At 38.6% G+C, this 16,842-nt stretch overlaps 1 protein-coding gene and 1 long non-coding RNA gene across 3 annotated transcripts; both read left to right on the top strand.

Annotated features, from left to right (window-relative positions):
* Positions 1 to 1,908: 1,908 nt before the first annotated feature.
* Positions 1,909 to 3,267, top strand: LOC113646231. The gene is made up of 3 exons (XR_003441384.2): positions 1,909 to 2,171; positions 2,372 to 2,446; positions 3,056 to 3,267. It is a non-coding gene; the product is annotated as an uncharacterized LOC113646231 (long non-coding RNA).
* Positions 3,268 to 10,938: 7,671 nt separating this feature from the next.
* Positions 10,939 to 16,543, top strand: LOC113646249 (interferon-induced protein 44-like). 2 transcript variants are annotated; one of them, XM_027152405.2, is made up of 9 exons: positions 10,939 to 11,094; positions 11,387 to 11,498; positions 11,934 to 12,200; positions 14,684 to 14,714; positions 14,884 to 15,076; positions 15,181 to 15,321; positions 15,453 to 15,624; positions 15,750 to 15,850; positions 15,977 to 16,543. In XM_027152405.2, exons 2-9 carry the CDS (start codon positions 11,459 to 11,461, stop codon positions 16,163 to 16,165), a joined length of 1,134 nt encoding a protein of 377 aa, XP_027008206.2. In that variant the 5' UTR covers positions 10,939 to 11,094; positions 11,387 to 11,458; the 3' UTR covers positions 16,166 to 16,543. The 2 variants fall into 2 exon arrangements, with proteins under 2 accessions (XP_027008206.2, XP_047671052.1); XM_047815096.1 differs by lacking the exon at positions 11,934 to 12,200.
* Positions 16,544 to 16,842: the final 299 nt, after the last annotated feature.

Raw genomic sequence — 16,842 nt, 5'->3', positions numbered from 1 at the left:
ACTTAAGTATGTTTTCATGACCTCTGCCCCTGTTACTGGTGTTAATGTCAGTGCCGTCTTACAAGTGTTGACAGAACAGACATTACTTACTTGAGCTGAGTTACTATGGAAATTTTTTTTCAATAATTCGAAAGATGACATCTGCCTTTGCTTTTTCCTCATTTCTCAGAATTGCAAATATAATCCTTTAATCCTATTTTTAGGGCACTGTCTAGCTCTGCCATTTTAATGTCTCTGTTCAACTTGGGGCTGTTCTTACTTTTCATATTTATTAAAAATTCACCAGACTGTAGCTTGTAATTTCTCTGGGAAATGTTGAGTAATTATTTCTAGATCTTTTTACGATTAGTAAATTATACCATTTTAGTCCAGGTATAATTTAGTCACTGTTGTAACATGTTGGAATCATAGAAAGACTCGACGTTATCGTGGAAAGGCTCCTGGGCAATGACGGTGTTGTTGGCAAAGACTACGGGCTCGTGTCTGCTATTTGAGGAAGATGATGATTTAAAAGAAAAAACACAAGCTTCATTCTGCAAAGGTGATGTGTGTGAGTGGGAATGTGAATCCCTGCCCCACCCATCCACTGATTTTGGGGACAAATTGGCCTGCTTTTCGGATATCGTTTATTGGAACGTGTGGGGATCTCCCTGTGTAGCGAGGTGTAGGATGTGCACAGTGTTTCCTTGGCTGTTTATATCAAGTCCCCCACAGGTAGTCATTAAGTGTACAGTACATTGAGCTGACGCAAGATGTAACCCTTAGGTGTGTGTTTGAGCAAATAAAAGTGAAACATAGGAGTCCTTCTCAAGTCTTTGGAAAGCATGAGTGAAATTCAATACGTTCTTGACCTGAAATCAATACTCCACATATTAGTGCAAATAACATAGGAAAATTTGTTAATAGATGCAATAATGTTGTGTAATATGGGTGCTTAGCTACTGTACATGAGCTTTCACAGGGATGTGTGCTCATATTTGTACCCACATCAAGTTCCAAATTACTTGCCAAGTGGTGAGGACCACACGATGAGTTGAGAACATTAACTATGAGGTAATGTGAAAGGATAGAGGAAGGTTTAATCGCAATAAACCCCGGAGAGAGGTTGTTCTCGTGGCTTTGGCAATGTGCTTTCTGAGAGCAAAATTTCCAGCACAAATACATCTCAAAACAACATAATTGATACTAACTAAATTCTGTCTAAGTACGATTCCTAAGTAGAAAAAGAAAAAGTTAACATGACAGAGTAAATGGATGGTTCAGTAAATAACCATGAATCAACCTTTAACATTGTTGAATGCACGTAACTACAGTAGATGAGACTGCAGGTAACACAATGAAACTTTAAGGTCACCCATTCTTTAATGAACCTTACTTCATTTTCCAAATAGATACCTCAGCAGTCATCGCGCTTGTCCTCTGTAGTTCTTTGTCTTTTCAGTTTTAATAGTTTCCAGCTCATTTAAGCCTAAATGCCTTCCTGTCTTAATTGTGGCTATTAACTCAAATGCCAAAATTTGAGTTAAATCTTGTTAAAAACAACAAGTGGCATTTTGTAGATAAAATGCACTCCAAAGGACTTCCCTTCAAGTAACTTTTATTTGTGTTATAATATTTCTGATTAGACTTTCAACAAGAGGAACATGGCGGCTTGGTGGCTAGCACGTTTACCTCATATCTCCAGGGTTGGGGGTTCAATTCCTGATGAAAGTGTGAGAAATATTACAAGTCTTAACTCTGTCTACAAAATGTACTTCCTTTTTTCCCACAGATACAGTATGGCTCTTCCTCTTTCCTCTATTAGCATGCATACTTAATTTGACCTTGTCACTCCAAATCTGCACGAACGATAAATGAAGGGGAACAACTGACGAAGAATGACAGATGAGGAAATTTTAATGGTAGGGAGGGAGACAGAGAAAGAGATGGAGAGAAAGACAGAACTGTGTCGTTGCTAATGGTTTTCCTGATGAGTTTGACATCTTTACAGTGGGTGGCCATAGTGCACGAGTTTTAAATGGAAGAACAGAATGTTAATTTATAACAGTCAGATCTCAGACGATACAGACAGAACAGTGATGTTCTGATCATGTACTTGCTGAGGACTGTTCCACAAGGACCAGAGACTGTAACCATATGGCATGTGTAAGGGTACTGAAATAACTTCTTTAGTGAGTTTTTCTTCACATTACAACAATCACAGCTTTGTGAATATACTGTATGTCACTAGTGTTGCTGTTTTGTACTCCTCCAAGATGTATTTCTCCATCAAGCTGGAATTAGCTGGAATCTGCTAGCAAGCATACATCCATGTGTAATGGGATCCTACTAATGTGTAACTCTCTATACATTCTATATAAACAAATTCTAGGTATAACACACTTGTGAAATCACTGGGGATGCTTTTGGACCAGAATCAGAAGATGATCTTCTCACTAAAGCAAAGGTAAGTAATAAGTTTAATAGTGTAATCTAGAAAGACAGTAATCAATAAAACAATGAATAAACTAAAATAAAGATTGATGAAAAGAATATGGTTTAATGTTCTGAATGGTTACTCTTTGAATTCAGTCACTTTAAGTGGGCAATGAAATAACAACAATAACAATGAGTAAATTGAATAAGAAAGACTTTAAAATAACAAAAGGGTATGAAAATTCAAAAAAACAAATAAAAGGTTCAGATTCAGAATACAGAAATTAATAATTTCCACACACTAAATTTCAAAATCAGTGTCTCAGTTTAGTTCCTCAAAGACATTCAGGTTTTAAAAGTGTAAATCAGTTTCACAATAGGCTTCAGTTGTTCCATTCAAACTCAGTCATAACGTGCAGTTGACTTTCAGTTTAAGCTCAGTGTCTCTATTTCAAGTTCAAAAATATAGAGCAATGTTGCTCAGAGTTGGAAAAATGTAATCCAATAGAGAAAAACAATGTTCTATCCACTGAAAATCCAGGCAGAAAAACTTGAAAAAAGGAAAAAAAAAAATAGTTCGTTTGATCGTTTGAATAGTTTGATCTTACTAGTTACTTCACGCACTTTTCTCTATTTTAAGGTACGAGTTGGTGGAATGGCTCGCCAGTCCAAACCGGACTATGAATATTCGGCAAGGACACGATTCAGGAACACAATTTTTCAGCAAAGGAAAATAAATAAAAACATTAATATCATTGTTTAAATAAATCCATCCATCCATCCATCCATTTTCTACCGCTTATCCGGGGCCGGGTCGCGGGGGCAGCAGTCTAAGCAGGGATGCCCAGACTTCCCTCTCCCCGGACACTTCCTCCAGCTCTTCCGGGGGAATACCGAGGCGTTCCCAGGCCAGCCGAGAGACATAGTCCCTCCAGCGTGTCCTAGGTCTTCCCCGGGGCCTCCTCCCGGTTGGACATGCCCGGAACACCTCCCCAGGGAGGCGTCCAGGAGGCATCCGAAACAGATGCCCGAGCCACCTCAGCTGACCCCTCTCAATGTGGAGGAGCAGCGGCTCTACTCTGAGCTCCTCCCGAGTGACTGAGCTCCTCACCCTATCTCTAAGGGTGCGCCCAGCCACTCTGCGGAGGAAACTCATTTCGGCCGCCTGTATCCGGGATCTTGTCCTTTCGGTCATGACCCAAAGCTCAAATAAAGTTTAAATAAATCATTTTAAATTAAATAAAAACTCTCTGTCTCAATCATTCGCACATACATGAGAAAACATACATGCTAATCACCATGTGCTCAGTTTAACACTAGGGCCTATGCACAGTGTTAGCAATTGCATTTTTCATGTTACAAAATTATCTTTGTCAAAAATGTAAAACATCTTACAAACATCACTATATATAAAAAACACATTTAAAGCATTTTTTAAAACTTTTACATCACATATTACCCTTTAGACTCATTTTTTTCACATTACAATTCACAGTCACGGTCAAAACAACTAAATATACTTCTTAATAATGAAATTTTTACTCACCAAGGAGAAGTATAACTTATAAAACAAAAATAAAAGTTTCTCCCCAGAAAAAAAATGCTCATTTAATCTCTTGCGTCTGTCTAGTCACCTCACGTTCTAACTTCAGTTCAAGCAATTACACCCTGAGTTTGACTATTCCTAACCAGACAAATACATAGCAATGTCTATATATGGGCAAGTCGTGGCCTAATGGTTAGAGAGTCTGACTCGTAATCCTAAGGTTGTGGGTTCGAGTCTCAGGCCGGCAATACCACGACTGAGGTGCCCAAGAGCAAGAGGTGCCCCCCCCCCGACTGCATAAATGTCTGCCCAGCATAAATCCAGCATGCTCCAAACAAAACCATAACCATGTGCCACAAACAACTTAATATTTACACACTAAATATCATGGTCAGCTACTTCCGATTGAGTCTAGAACTATTAAGTTCCTCAACCAGGGTACAAAGGCCCAAACCACCATGAGGTAAGCTACTCCAAAGGAGATAGAGAATTACTTCCTGCCTGACTCCTTATTGGTTACCTTAAATAGGGGTTTTCTGTATCACCTGAACAGATCGCCCCCTACTGCTCTGGTAGGTAATTACATAGCTGCATTAAGAGTACTCCTGGTGCATACCCCTCCCCTTAAGAAAAATTGTTTAAGCAGCTCCATAAAACTTCTTAATTTTCTCTACATGAAAAGTCTCAACTTGTTTTGAATCATGAAAAAAATTACTTCTTTCCAGCAGAGTAAGAAGCCAAGAAAGTCCTCAGAAGATCTCTTGAATAATATAGTGGATCATGTTTCCCCAAAGACAGCCTTTTTGCTAGAGATGACGTAAGCAACGAGAGTGGGGAAGCTGCGTGCCCTGGTGATGAGCTTACCATGGCAATGTCCTGGTTCACCAGAGCAGGACTAAGCACAGTAATGTTTTTTTTGTTTACAAGCAACATGTCATTTCCTTCAAGCTAAGAACATTAAAATGAACACTGAAAACACATTAAAATGAGTCCTGATTAAAAATCTGTGGAAAATGCTTGGCAAAAAGTTATTGCTAAAAAAAACCTAATACAAATACAGAAGTGTGGAAGAGACTGAAAGTTGTGTGGCCCGAGATCACACCAGAGCAGAGCGAGAAACTGGTGACATCATGCTATAGTGATTATTGTTATCTAATTTTGATCACTATGAGCTGGATGAAAATGGATTTATCACACAGTTAGATTCATATCTACTGTCTTGTTCTACTGACCTGGACACCACCTCACTACCTACCTACATACTGTACATAGATAGATAGATAGATAATAAATGTTAAAAATACTATTTGTAGTGGTTGGTAGCCTATAATAAGAGCTGTTATTCCATTCACAGTAACACACTAATGCAGAGATGGATCGATAACCGTGAGTGTTTGCTGTGGTCCATAGTCTGTCAAGTAGGGTACGTTCAGCAGCACAAATAAAAGCTCCCTTTTGATGCTACGAAATGGATTCTCCTTCTTAATGGAAACAAAATGGAGTGCATTTGATTACTTTTCTAAAAAAAAAAAAAAAACAGACTGATGTTGTCATTCTTCAAAGGCCCTGAAATCTTGTTTGGTTTTAAACTCTATCAGGTTTCATCACAAGCAACAGTGAATATATTAGTTAAAAGCAGTTTAGATCTAAAGTCTTGGTACCGATATCTGAAGGACCGGACCATCGGAGTGTATTGTTGTGATTGTGTGTGAAACTAAAATGTTGAGTTGTACCATCGCATCATACAGGGGAAACGATTGGTTTAAATTACAGTACAGATGGATATCCGTTGTTGAACAGACACACAGACTGCTGATGTTAATGTAGATCATACATACATGAACATACATGGGTGTACATATTTTTGGAAGTAGTTGCTTAGGGTTCACTGATGGTACACTATATTGAGTAGAAGTTATGGTCATTTAGATGATCCATCATGATGTAATTGTAAAAAACCCCAGATATATAAAGAAAATACTTTTTCTTTCGTTATGTTTGTGTAATTTTTGGAATCCCAATGAAGGTCAAGTGCTTGATTCATTTCTCAAGTCTCTCTTTATCTCAAGTGGGTTCATAGGATTTCTAATATATTGTGACCGATATTTTGTGAAGTCCGTCTCATTTCCTGTCTTATCTCTTACAGTGTATACCTGCACGCACCGTATCATTTAATGAGATCAGACGTAATTAGCGTGACTCCATCTTCGGTCCTCCTCAGGTCTAATATGTAAACACATCAGCAGCCCAACATAAAACCTGAGAACAAAGTGACAGACGGATATTCGTGTGTGTGTGTGTGTGTGTGTGTGTGTGTGTGTGTGGTCACCATAATACACGGTTTTGCTTATGTAGACCATTGTGGACCATCAAGTGTGATGATTTCAGCATGACTCAAAAAGAATCCTCACTTTCTTTCTTTCTTTCTTTCTTTCTTTCTTTCTTTCTTTCTTTCTTTCTTTCTTTCTTTCTTTCTTTCTTTAAATGTCTATATATGAAACAAGTTTTTCTGAAGGGTGAAACAGTCATCTTTTCAAACTTTAGGAAAAAAGAGAGTGCTCCTATATCCCATGATCAGATGACTTCATTACACTCAAGAGTCTAATGCAAGCCATCAAAAATTTAGATGTCTGAGTGAATCGCAAATGGAAACCATGAGAAAAAGATAGACAGAGTAAAAATGTTTCTGAAGAAAAAAAAATCACTATACGGCTAGATGAGAGTGACACCGTCATAGCGGATTCTTCTAAAAATAACCCGAGTGAACATTTATCTGTGTTATTCACTTCCAAGCAAGTAAATGAGTCAGGAATAAATACTGCACGAAAAATTAAACAAATGTAATTTCAGGATTTAAAACGCTCACACAAAACATTATTCCTTCTACGAGTTGCTTTTAGAAGGAGCGCGGAGTGATTTGACCTCAAATTAATTTAATGGAAGGCTGCAGGATCTTAATAAAATGAAATTGAAATAAAATGAATTCATCATTAAGAGAGTGAGCACTACTGAATCATCTCAGCTGGAATGAAAGTACCTTTTTAATAAAAGTACCCTTTACAATACAAATAGATAATGCATACTGTCACTTCAGGTCAACTCTGATATTAAACAGGTCCGTATTTAATCCTCTTTAAGTCATCATTTTTTTCATACATTTCTTAAGCTATACAGATTTGTCCAGTTTCAGTAAACTCGTCCGCGTTGTAGCCTCCGTTCTTAGCTAACAGGAGTGGAACCTAATTTTCTGTTCTTGAAGCCCATGTGAAACATCTGGAAAGCCATCTGTCCCTATCGGAACTTGGCCTATTGCTGGTGTATGTTGTCCGCTTCACATGCCGTTTTAGCATGCTGTGCTATCTGAGATGCCTTTCTGCTCACACTGGCTGTGTCTTTTTTTTTTTTTTATGGTACAGTACCACACACTTCCTGTCAGCTCAAACCAGCCTTCCATTTGGTCTCTGATCTCTGACAGCAACAAGGCACTGCCAGCTGCAGAACTGCAACTCACTGGATGTTTCTTGTTTTATGTAGAATTCTGAAAATCCCAGGAGATCATCGGTTTCTGTAATACTCACTCTGGCCCTTCTGGAATTATTTTTCACATATTTACCCCCTTTTTGATGTTTTATGAGAACATGAACTGGAACAGGATGTTTCATCATGATCTTATATTTGTGGTGCTGTCACAAGTCGACTGGCTAATTCTTTTCTTTTCTTCTTTTCATATGAAGGGGCTCAGAAATGATTGATATAAGCTGTTATGGCTTGTGGCATCACAGGAAACCGTATATCTATGTACAAGAGGAGAGCCAAAGATTGACAAAATTGCTAAACCTCTAATATTATAAAACACTCTACTTATGATGCAATACATTCGTCCCAGGGTTTCTCCTATTCCTGGAAACATTTCCTGAAGTCAACTTTCTCTCTCTCTCTCTCTCTCTCTCTCTCTCTCTCTCTCTCTCTCTCTCTCTCACACACACACACACACACACACACACACACACACACACACACACACACACACACACACACACACACAGAATAGTGCCTCTTTTGTTGAGATTGGGAACAGGTGTGTGTGATCAGAAGTCCAGCGATTTGGATCAGATATGGAGAGTGTGGTGGATTCTGGGGTGTGTAATCTGAGACAGCCATGTTTGTACCACAGTGTGTTCTAGGATTATTTTAAGGGTACTTTTAATGGTATTTGTTGGCCCTTGATCATAAACGAAAAAATACTCGCTGCCCCGGACCTGCCAACGTATACCACCACTGCCTAGAGCTGACTCTCACCATGCAAAGAAAGGAAATATACCACAGACATCTGTACTCCTGACCAAATCGAACATAAATGGCTGAATGCCAAAAAGTGATTCATGTGTTGACATCCTTCAAGCAGTGGAACCACTGGAATAGAGCATGATCCAAACAGACGCAGAAGGTCCTTTCAGGCAGATAGTATTAGAGGATGAGGAACTTCCCGCTTGATAGACAGTCTCGATCGTGTTGTACTTACTCTTGTGCACTGAGATGTACAAACCTATAATGGGGCAAACTGTAATTACTGCTGTTTCATCAGTTTGGCAATGCACCTCCCTAAGGCACGAGAAGAAGCCCAGATACCATATTTCCACTCATCCGGTTGCATATCTCTTCAGGTTTGCAATGAGCCTCAACGATCTCAGCCCTTAGGTCTTGCCATACTTTCTGTACCCTCTAATTGCACTTTTATTAAAATATTAAAGTTAAAGTTTCTTTTAATCATTTCATTCTGCACAGTCATACTGTAGCTTCTGGCTGGTTTTGTGACCTTCGAAACAAATGAGGTATCATGGCCATTGAATCGAAGCTAATGGGTACAAGAACATACTCATTATCTGTACACTCTTTGAGGATTGGGCCAGGTTTTCTGAATTCCTTATCTCTTATCTCTTATCTTTTCCAGAGCACAAAGATTCTCTCTCCCTCCTTTATTCTCTGTTTCAATTAAAGTAAATGAAGAGGAGAGGCAGGAGGTCTGAGCAGATGTTACAGGGTGAACACTGGCATACTGATTTCTGGAAGGGTTGTTGGACTGATGCTCAGACTTTTAACACCATAGCAGATTTGTCAGGGTGGATTTTAGTTAGAAGCCTATATTTGTGACTATTTTCTGGGGGAAGCTCAGGTCAGAGCACAGGATCGGACAGGATATAGTGAGCCTGAAGCAGATAGGGTTGAAAATATACAGTAGGTGTTGGGAAGGATCCCTACTCACCAGTATGATTAGTGCATCTGAAATAGAAATATTTTGTATATGATACCGTATATCGATGATATATAATATACAGAAGGTATAAAGCTCACTCTCACTCAGTCACTCACTCACTTCATCCTGGATCTTCAGGTTCAGTGCACTCAGAGGACTGGATGTGAATCCAATCATTCACGGTATAATACCATGTATAATAAAATAATCTCAACATAATCCCATATCTTAATCACCTCGAAATCTATGATTCAGTGGTGTCACTTAGCACACCAGTGCTTGCAATGCTGTGTAACATCCCTACATGTATTACATATGCATGGCCATTTTCATAATTGACATTATATGTTATTTTACTGTACATGCTACGCTCTAAGACATATCACATACGTTAATGAATGATAGTTAAACGTTCATTTTTTTCTTAATATACATATATACAGCATTCCTTTGAATTTTTTGGTCCCATTAGATGCACAATTGTCCAAAAAGCATGATTTTTTTTTTCTTTTTCCAACACTGAAACACTTTTTCTTGCCAAAGTCCAGCATTATGTTATGTCTCCGCCATGATGACATTGTGATGTGAAAGTGACGTGACGTGACATACGGCTAAGTATACTCATACTCAGAATTTGTTTTCTGCATTTAACCCATCCAAAGTGCACACACACTCACACACCATGAACACACACCCGGAGTAGTGGGCAGCTTTATGCTGCGGTGCCCAGGGAGCAGTTGGGGGTTCGGTGCCTTGCTCAAGGGCACCTCAGTTGTGGCCGGCCCGAGACTCGAACCCACAACCTTTAGGTTACGAATCAGACTCTCAAACCATTAGGCCACGACTGCCCCGGTTAACCCTTACCTCATGGTTGCTTCCTGACTATAATCCCTCTCTTAACCAGTCACTGACTCAGATGCTGTTTATTCAGATATTCTCTTGTGGTAAGTGGGGACATGGTTTACTGGGAGTCTGCAGCAGGAGTGCAGGGTAATGAGCAAATTAAAGTGGCACACGTTGCTTATTTGTGAATGATTTTTTTCTATGTTAGTGAGCGGGCTTGCAGTGTGTTAGAGCCTGCCAACATCTGAGCAGCTGTAAACTAGTCAAGTTTTGATCTTGTTGTTAAATTTCTCATTGTTTCATGCTGTGAATGAAACTAGCCTGGAAATAAAAGCTCACCAGCAATCTCGTGCCGAGTATGTACAACAGGTACAACAGGTACAAGAGGTACATTCACCTACAGTAAATTTCCATAGGTAATGATTTAATGAACATGACTGATAAGAAAATATAATAAGAACAGAGAAGATATGCAGGCAGGTGAGAGTGCACAGCAGAAGACGGATTATTATTCCTCCTTGCGGAGCTTAATAACCAACGGAATTCATTTAGTTTTCCCTTCCTTCAGTCTCGGCCACAGTTCGACACTCACTGTTAATAATAAACTTCACCACTGGACTGGTTTGTCCTGGTGGGTTGTTCAGCATCCAACAAACCTTAAGGCTGAAAAGAAGCGTGGCCTTGATATCAGTTTCTCTCCACAGAACTGCTGTTCAGTGTATTTTTAAATTCTTTTCATTGATATCACATTCCCCTCCCAACGGTTGATTTGATGTGAGTTTCATGAGTACATGTGAACATGTGAACGCTGTAAATGCCAATAAAAAATAAATGTGCAATTATTCGTTATCTGTAGCTGACAGATACATTTTACTTTCACTTTCTCAGTAATGCTCCACTTCCCCTCTGCACTATATAACAGCAAAAGAGAAAGAAGAGTCAGCAGTCGAGAGGAAGACCAGCTGAGCTGCACACTCAGAACAGCAGACAGAGAAACACACACAGACCTTAAATCTCACGCAGAGCTTCACACAAGGTAAGTTATGTTCATAAAGAAGGATCATGTATAGAATAGTATCATAGTATAGAAAACACACTCAATTCGTTATCTCGTATCTCGTTATCTCAAAACACACACACACACACACACACACACACACACACACACACACACACACACACACACACACACACACACACACAGACACACACACACACCTCTACTAATGATCTTAAACCGTAATAAACTAGAACCATTTGATTGTCTTGTTGCTATTAATTTCAAGATCCTTGTATTCTCATTCATATGTGTCTTTTATTTATTACAGATACAACCGAGTTCTGTTCTACAAAGTTACTTCTTTTTTCTTTCTTTTGATTTGCTGTTTTCATTCTCAAGAATGGCAAAGTTTATCAGGAGATTATTTATAACCAAACCTGGTACGTAAACACAAACTGAAGTATTTCATTCAACATGGTCTAATGTTAATTTAGGGTCTGAAATATATCAGAAATTTACCACAGTGACTCTGGAACTGGTGCATTCTTGCAGAAAACTTGTTAATTATAATTCTGAATGTGTTATAATTAAATAATTATTCAGTAATTTAAACAGAGATATTGGGAGTTTGGGCTCTGTACATGACGATGGCCTAATCTAACACACGTTAGCTGGTTCAGATGAACTAATGAATGTTTAAATCTAGCTTTAAGCATTTTGAAAATATATGAAAGGAAAAATTCTAAAAGATTCTTTAAGCATCCTGAGGAGTGTACGGTTGGCTCGACATGCTCATGACCTGAAATACAAACATATATCTATATACATTTTATAATATTTGAATTTAATTACATTTTGTCTTATCCATTTAACAGAATTTGTCACAGTTCTGCCTGATAAACAAGTTGTACATGGACAGGATATTATTCTTTCCTGTGAGGCAAACACAACATATGTAACAGTCTTATGGGAAAAGCATGGCCAAAAATTGCTTTGTGTTGAGGGCAAGCACAAAATGAGAACAATTGGTACAAATTATGTCTTGGAAATTTCAAACGCTGAGGACGGTGATGAAGGAAACTACACCGTAACTCTGAGCAACAGTTCAGGTTCCACTTCATGCTCTGCATTTGTGAGAATCAGTAAGTATCAGAAGTTATTATTACATGAATTATCAGTTAACTCTCTAGTTAACTAGAGCTTAACTAGCTAATATTAATGCTAATAATAACTATATAATGAGTGATCTTAATCATACATGTTTAAAAATTATAAATTTACATCATTTGGCATCTAAAACACTGTTTAAAGTTTATATACACCAAACAGGGAAGGAAGTGCTAGTTAAAGTGTTTCATGAATAAGTTTGTCTTCAACCATCGTTCACCCCTAGGTGAAGTTCATTCCACCACCTCGGTGGCAGAACAGGAAAGGGTATTGTAGTATACTTACCTCTTACCCTGAGAGATGGTGGATCCAGTCGAGCAGTGCTGGTAGACCTGAGGGTGTGAGGTGCAATAATGAATGATGAGGGCTTTGCCGTAAGAGGGAGCTGGTCCATTTTTGGCTTCTTAGGCAGGTATCAGTGGATACCTGTGGAGCTACTGGAAACTACTGGAAGCCAGTGGAGGGATCGCAGCAGCCTGGTGGTATGTGAGAACTTGCAGCTGCATTTTGGATCATTTGCAGAGTACCAATTGCATTCAACTGTACACCTGCCAGCAGTGGATTGCAGTAATCCAGTTTTGAAATGACAAGAGATTGAACAAGTACCTGAGCAGCCTTTGTGGACAAAAATGGCCGAATCCATCTAATGCTGCAGAGAAGAAACCGACATGAGTGAGTCACATTAGCAACATGAGAGGAAAAGGAAATATGAAGATTGCCCATGGTTACCCCAAGGTTGTGAGCTGTGACTGAAAGAGAGATCAGATCGTTATGCAGGGATATTGCAAGATCATGACCTGGAGATGAATCACCTGGGATGGATAGAAGTTCAGTTTTGCTATGATTGAGCTTTAACTGATAAGCAGTCATCCATGATGATATTTCTGCCAGACATGCTGAGATCTGATCAGAAGCTGTGGTATCTGAGGGTGGGAAAGAGAAGATAGGTTGTGTATCATCAGCATAGCAGTGGTAAGAGAAGCCATGTGAGGAAATAACTTCACCAAAAGACAGGGAAAGGGAGAAAGGGAGAAAAGAAGCGGTCCAAGTACTGAGCCCTGTGGGACACCAGTACAGGTAACATGGAGGGGAGTGACATCTGCTCCACGCAGACTAGTATATGAGCATCCTTCTAGGTAAGAAGCAACCATTCCCATGCTGTTCTGCAAACTCCTGAGGGTGGACAAGAGAGTCTTGTGGTTGACCGTATCAAATACTGCCGAAAGATCAAGGAGGATGAGGACGGATGACAGTTTGGCTGATCTAGCAGCATGTAGCATGTCTTTGTGGAATGAGCTTCTTTAAAGCCATGTGAGATGATCTGGAGCATAGAGCATGGAAGTGGATCCAATGGGCAGGTGGTGAGATTGCAAGACTGGATGAGTTGTAAAATTTCTGCTGCTACAGTTGAGAAATGTGACAATGAAGGAGTGGGGGAATCCAGGCTGTGAGATGTAAGTGCAATCCGGGCTGAAGTGAAGGTCCTGCAGATTTCCACAATTTTCTCATGGTACAAAGAAGCAAAGTCTTCTGCAGTCAGAGAGGATGAAGCAGGTGGAGCCAAGGGTTGAGTAGAGAAGAGATGATGTTGTGGAGCTTCTGAGGGTATTGTGCTGAAGCATCTAGCTTTTCCTTGTTGAAGGAAGTCTTGACAGAAGTCACATCTGAGGAGATCTGAAGATCTGCATCAATTGTGATTTCCTCCACTTTCTCTTGCATGATCTTAGCTCTTTTCGATTGTTGCACAACAGAAAACATCTGAAAGCCAAGTAGCAGAACAAGAAGTTTTCTTTTGTTTAGTGTACAGATGGCAGAGAAAGTCCATGGTTGAGGAAAGAGAGGAGAGGAAAGTGATTGTGGCTGAGTCCAAGAGTATTGCTAATAAATATAAAGGACGGCATAATTTCTTTTTACATATGTAAAAATCCGCAAAGTAGGATTGGTGCTAAGTTTGACCTTTTCACTGATGGTCATCATCTTCCTCTTCCTCTTGGGCTCACTAGAGGAATCTTTCGCAGGGGCACGGCGCTTAGGAGGCATCGTAAGGGCTTAACGAAATGTTAATTTCTAACACAATACGCGAGACTCGGTTGACAGCGTGAACGAGAGTGGCGAGATACAACAAAGGAAGAAGCTGGGAGAGGATGCGATGATGCGTAGCCAATCAGCTCAGATCTCACGCCGGGAACCAATCATGTGCCTTGTCTGAGTGCCCGTGGGTATGTACAAAGCCTCTGAGAGAGTTTCTCTCTTTGTCTGACATCCTGGGAAACTGTTTTTATTTTTATTTTTCGCTGAATATTTTTGAAAAATCAGCGATGCACCGAGGCCGCGAAACTTGAACCATGAAACTTGAACCGCAAAGTGGCGAGGGATTACTGTATACTGTTAGTATAGTTATATACATTCTAATATTAATATTAACTCATAGCATGTTAATATTGTATTGTTTTTACAGTTATGAAAGAATGGAGGAAAGTGGACTGGAAGTAAGTTTACAAACATATTTTGGTTATACTGTATGCAAAGTACCATTATCCATAAAGATCTTAGATGATGGCACATGAGCAGTGAATTGTTCAAATATATAAAAGTTAAATATTATCATAATTTAAATATTAAAGATAAATGTGTTAGAATTGCCTTTTTTTTCTTCAGACAAGAGAGAATGTTAAAGTCTCTGAAGACATTTCAAATTTGTAATGAAGTTCAAGAGCTCCGATTCCTCGTCTGTGGACCAGTTGGAACAGGAAAGTCCAGCACCATAAACACCATCAGATCCATTTTTGAAGGCCGTCAGTTTATCGACTGTCTGGCTGCTTCAGGAACAACAACGAGTCATACTCTATCTGTGAGTCTATATTACGCAGTCCTACGTGTGTGACTTCATTTCACTTTGTATGTATGTGACAGTTATCTAGTTAAACTTTAACATGGTTTTCTGTAACATTACAGTATCAACGATTCCAAATCGCAAATGAAGGAAGAACATTTCCTTTTGCCTTCAATGATATAATGGGTTCTGAAAAAGACTCTGGAGTCCTCAATGAAGATATCATCAGTGCTTTAAAAGGTCACATTAAAGAGGGTTACCCGGTGTGTAACACTTACACTCTATTGAATTCACATTATAGTAATTTGTCTTAATCACATCATACATAAATAACAAATGTCACTAGAAAATACTACAAGTATAAACAGTCTTTATTGAATCCTCTTTTCTTCAGTTCAACGCTCAAACTCCACTGTCTGAAAGCAGCCTTTACTACAATAAAAACCCCACCCTGAGTGATCAGATGCACTGCCTGGTGTTCGTCATGCCAGCTGACACAATTTCAACCCAAGACCAAAAGTTTATGCAAAAAATGAAGTGTGTCATGAAAGCAGCAAGCAACATGGGTTAGCACAGAAACATAAATCCAATAAACTGATCATTAATCAGACTGCAAAAATCCAGCACACTTCTAAGGTTTTACACTGAAATGACTGAATTGTTATATGTGTGTTTCCTGATGATGCTACAGGAATACCTCAAGTGGTTTTCATGACAAGAGTAGACCTCGCATGTCCATTAACCAAGGAGAAACTGCAAAACGTCTACAAAAGCAAGAAGATCAAAGACAATGTGAGTCATTTTTCATATTGAAAACTGTAGAGTTTTGTAACTACAAATTCTGACATCGTTTGTATATTTTTTGTGTGTGTGTGTGTGTGTGTGTGTGTGTGTGTATGTGTGTGTTTGTGTGTCCAGATGGAGAAATGCAGTTATGAACTGGGTGTGACTCTGAACCGTATCTTTCCTGTCTTGAACTATCATGAGCAGATCCACATGAATGAAGATATAAACTGCCTGATGCTCGATGCCTTAACACAGATTATCCACTTTGCTAATGACTATGTGCTCAAAAAGAGTTCACAACAACAATTAAACTTTGAATAAAGAAAGTTCACATGATAAGTGACAAACAATTTTAAAGCTTGTCTAATGAGTTACTCAGATATTCATATTAATCCAATTCTTAATGAAAATATATTAATGATTTCATTTCATTTTGCTTTTTAAGTATATAAAAGAGTTTAGATTTTTACTTGATTATAGAATTGATTTGGAATTCTATCTCTTTCAGAATAAAGAGTGTAATGCTAACATGGAGATTTTCAGACATTTTAGATCTTTTATATTTAGCTTAGTTTCTGTAATGTAATGGGATTTATGTGGACATATTTTCATATATTGAATTTTACATTTATCTACTTTTTTATTTTACAAATTCAGATGTATTATTATTAATGTGTGAATAAAACTATACAATTCATACCCATGTGTTTGATCACATCTTTACTGTAAAAAATGTAAATATTACATAATGAAACTTTATAAGCCATTACAAAATGATTAGCTTAAACAATACAAAGGATGCAACAAACATTTCCTGATACAGTAAATATACACATACAGTGAATGAAATGAAATACCAGTGATGGCCACCAGAGAATGTTAGTAAAATTAAATGGTTTCTAACAAACTGCAACAATAATTTCAACAAACTGACAGATTTTAAAAAGGTCTTTGAATGATTTGATTGGCAAACTCTCTGATTGAGACAAATGTGTGGA

The sequence above is a fragment of the Tachysurus fulvidraco genome, chromosome 6 (genome assembly GCF_022655615.1).
Source record: "Tachysurus fulvidraco isolate hzauxx_2018 chromosome 6, HZAU_PFXX_2.0, whole genome shotgun sequence".
Classification (NCBI taxonomy): Eukaryota; Metazoa; Chordata; class Actinopteri; order Siluriformes; family Bagridae; genus Tachysurus; species Tachysurus fulvidraco.
Note: the sequence above shows the minus strand (reverse complement) of the source record. Positions and strands in the feature narration are given on the sequence as shown.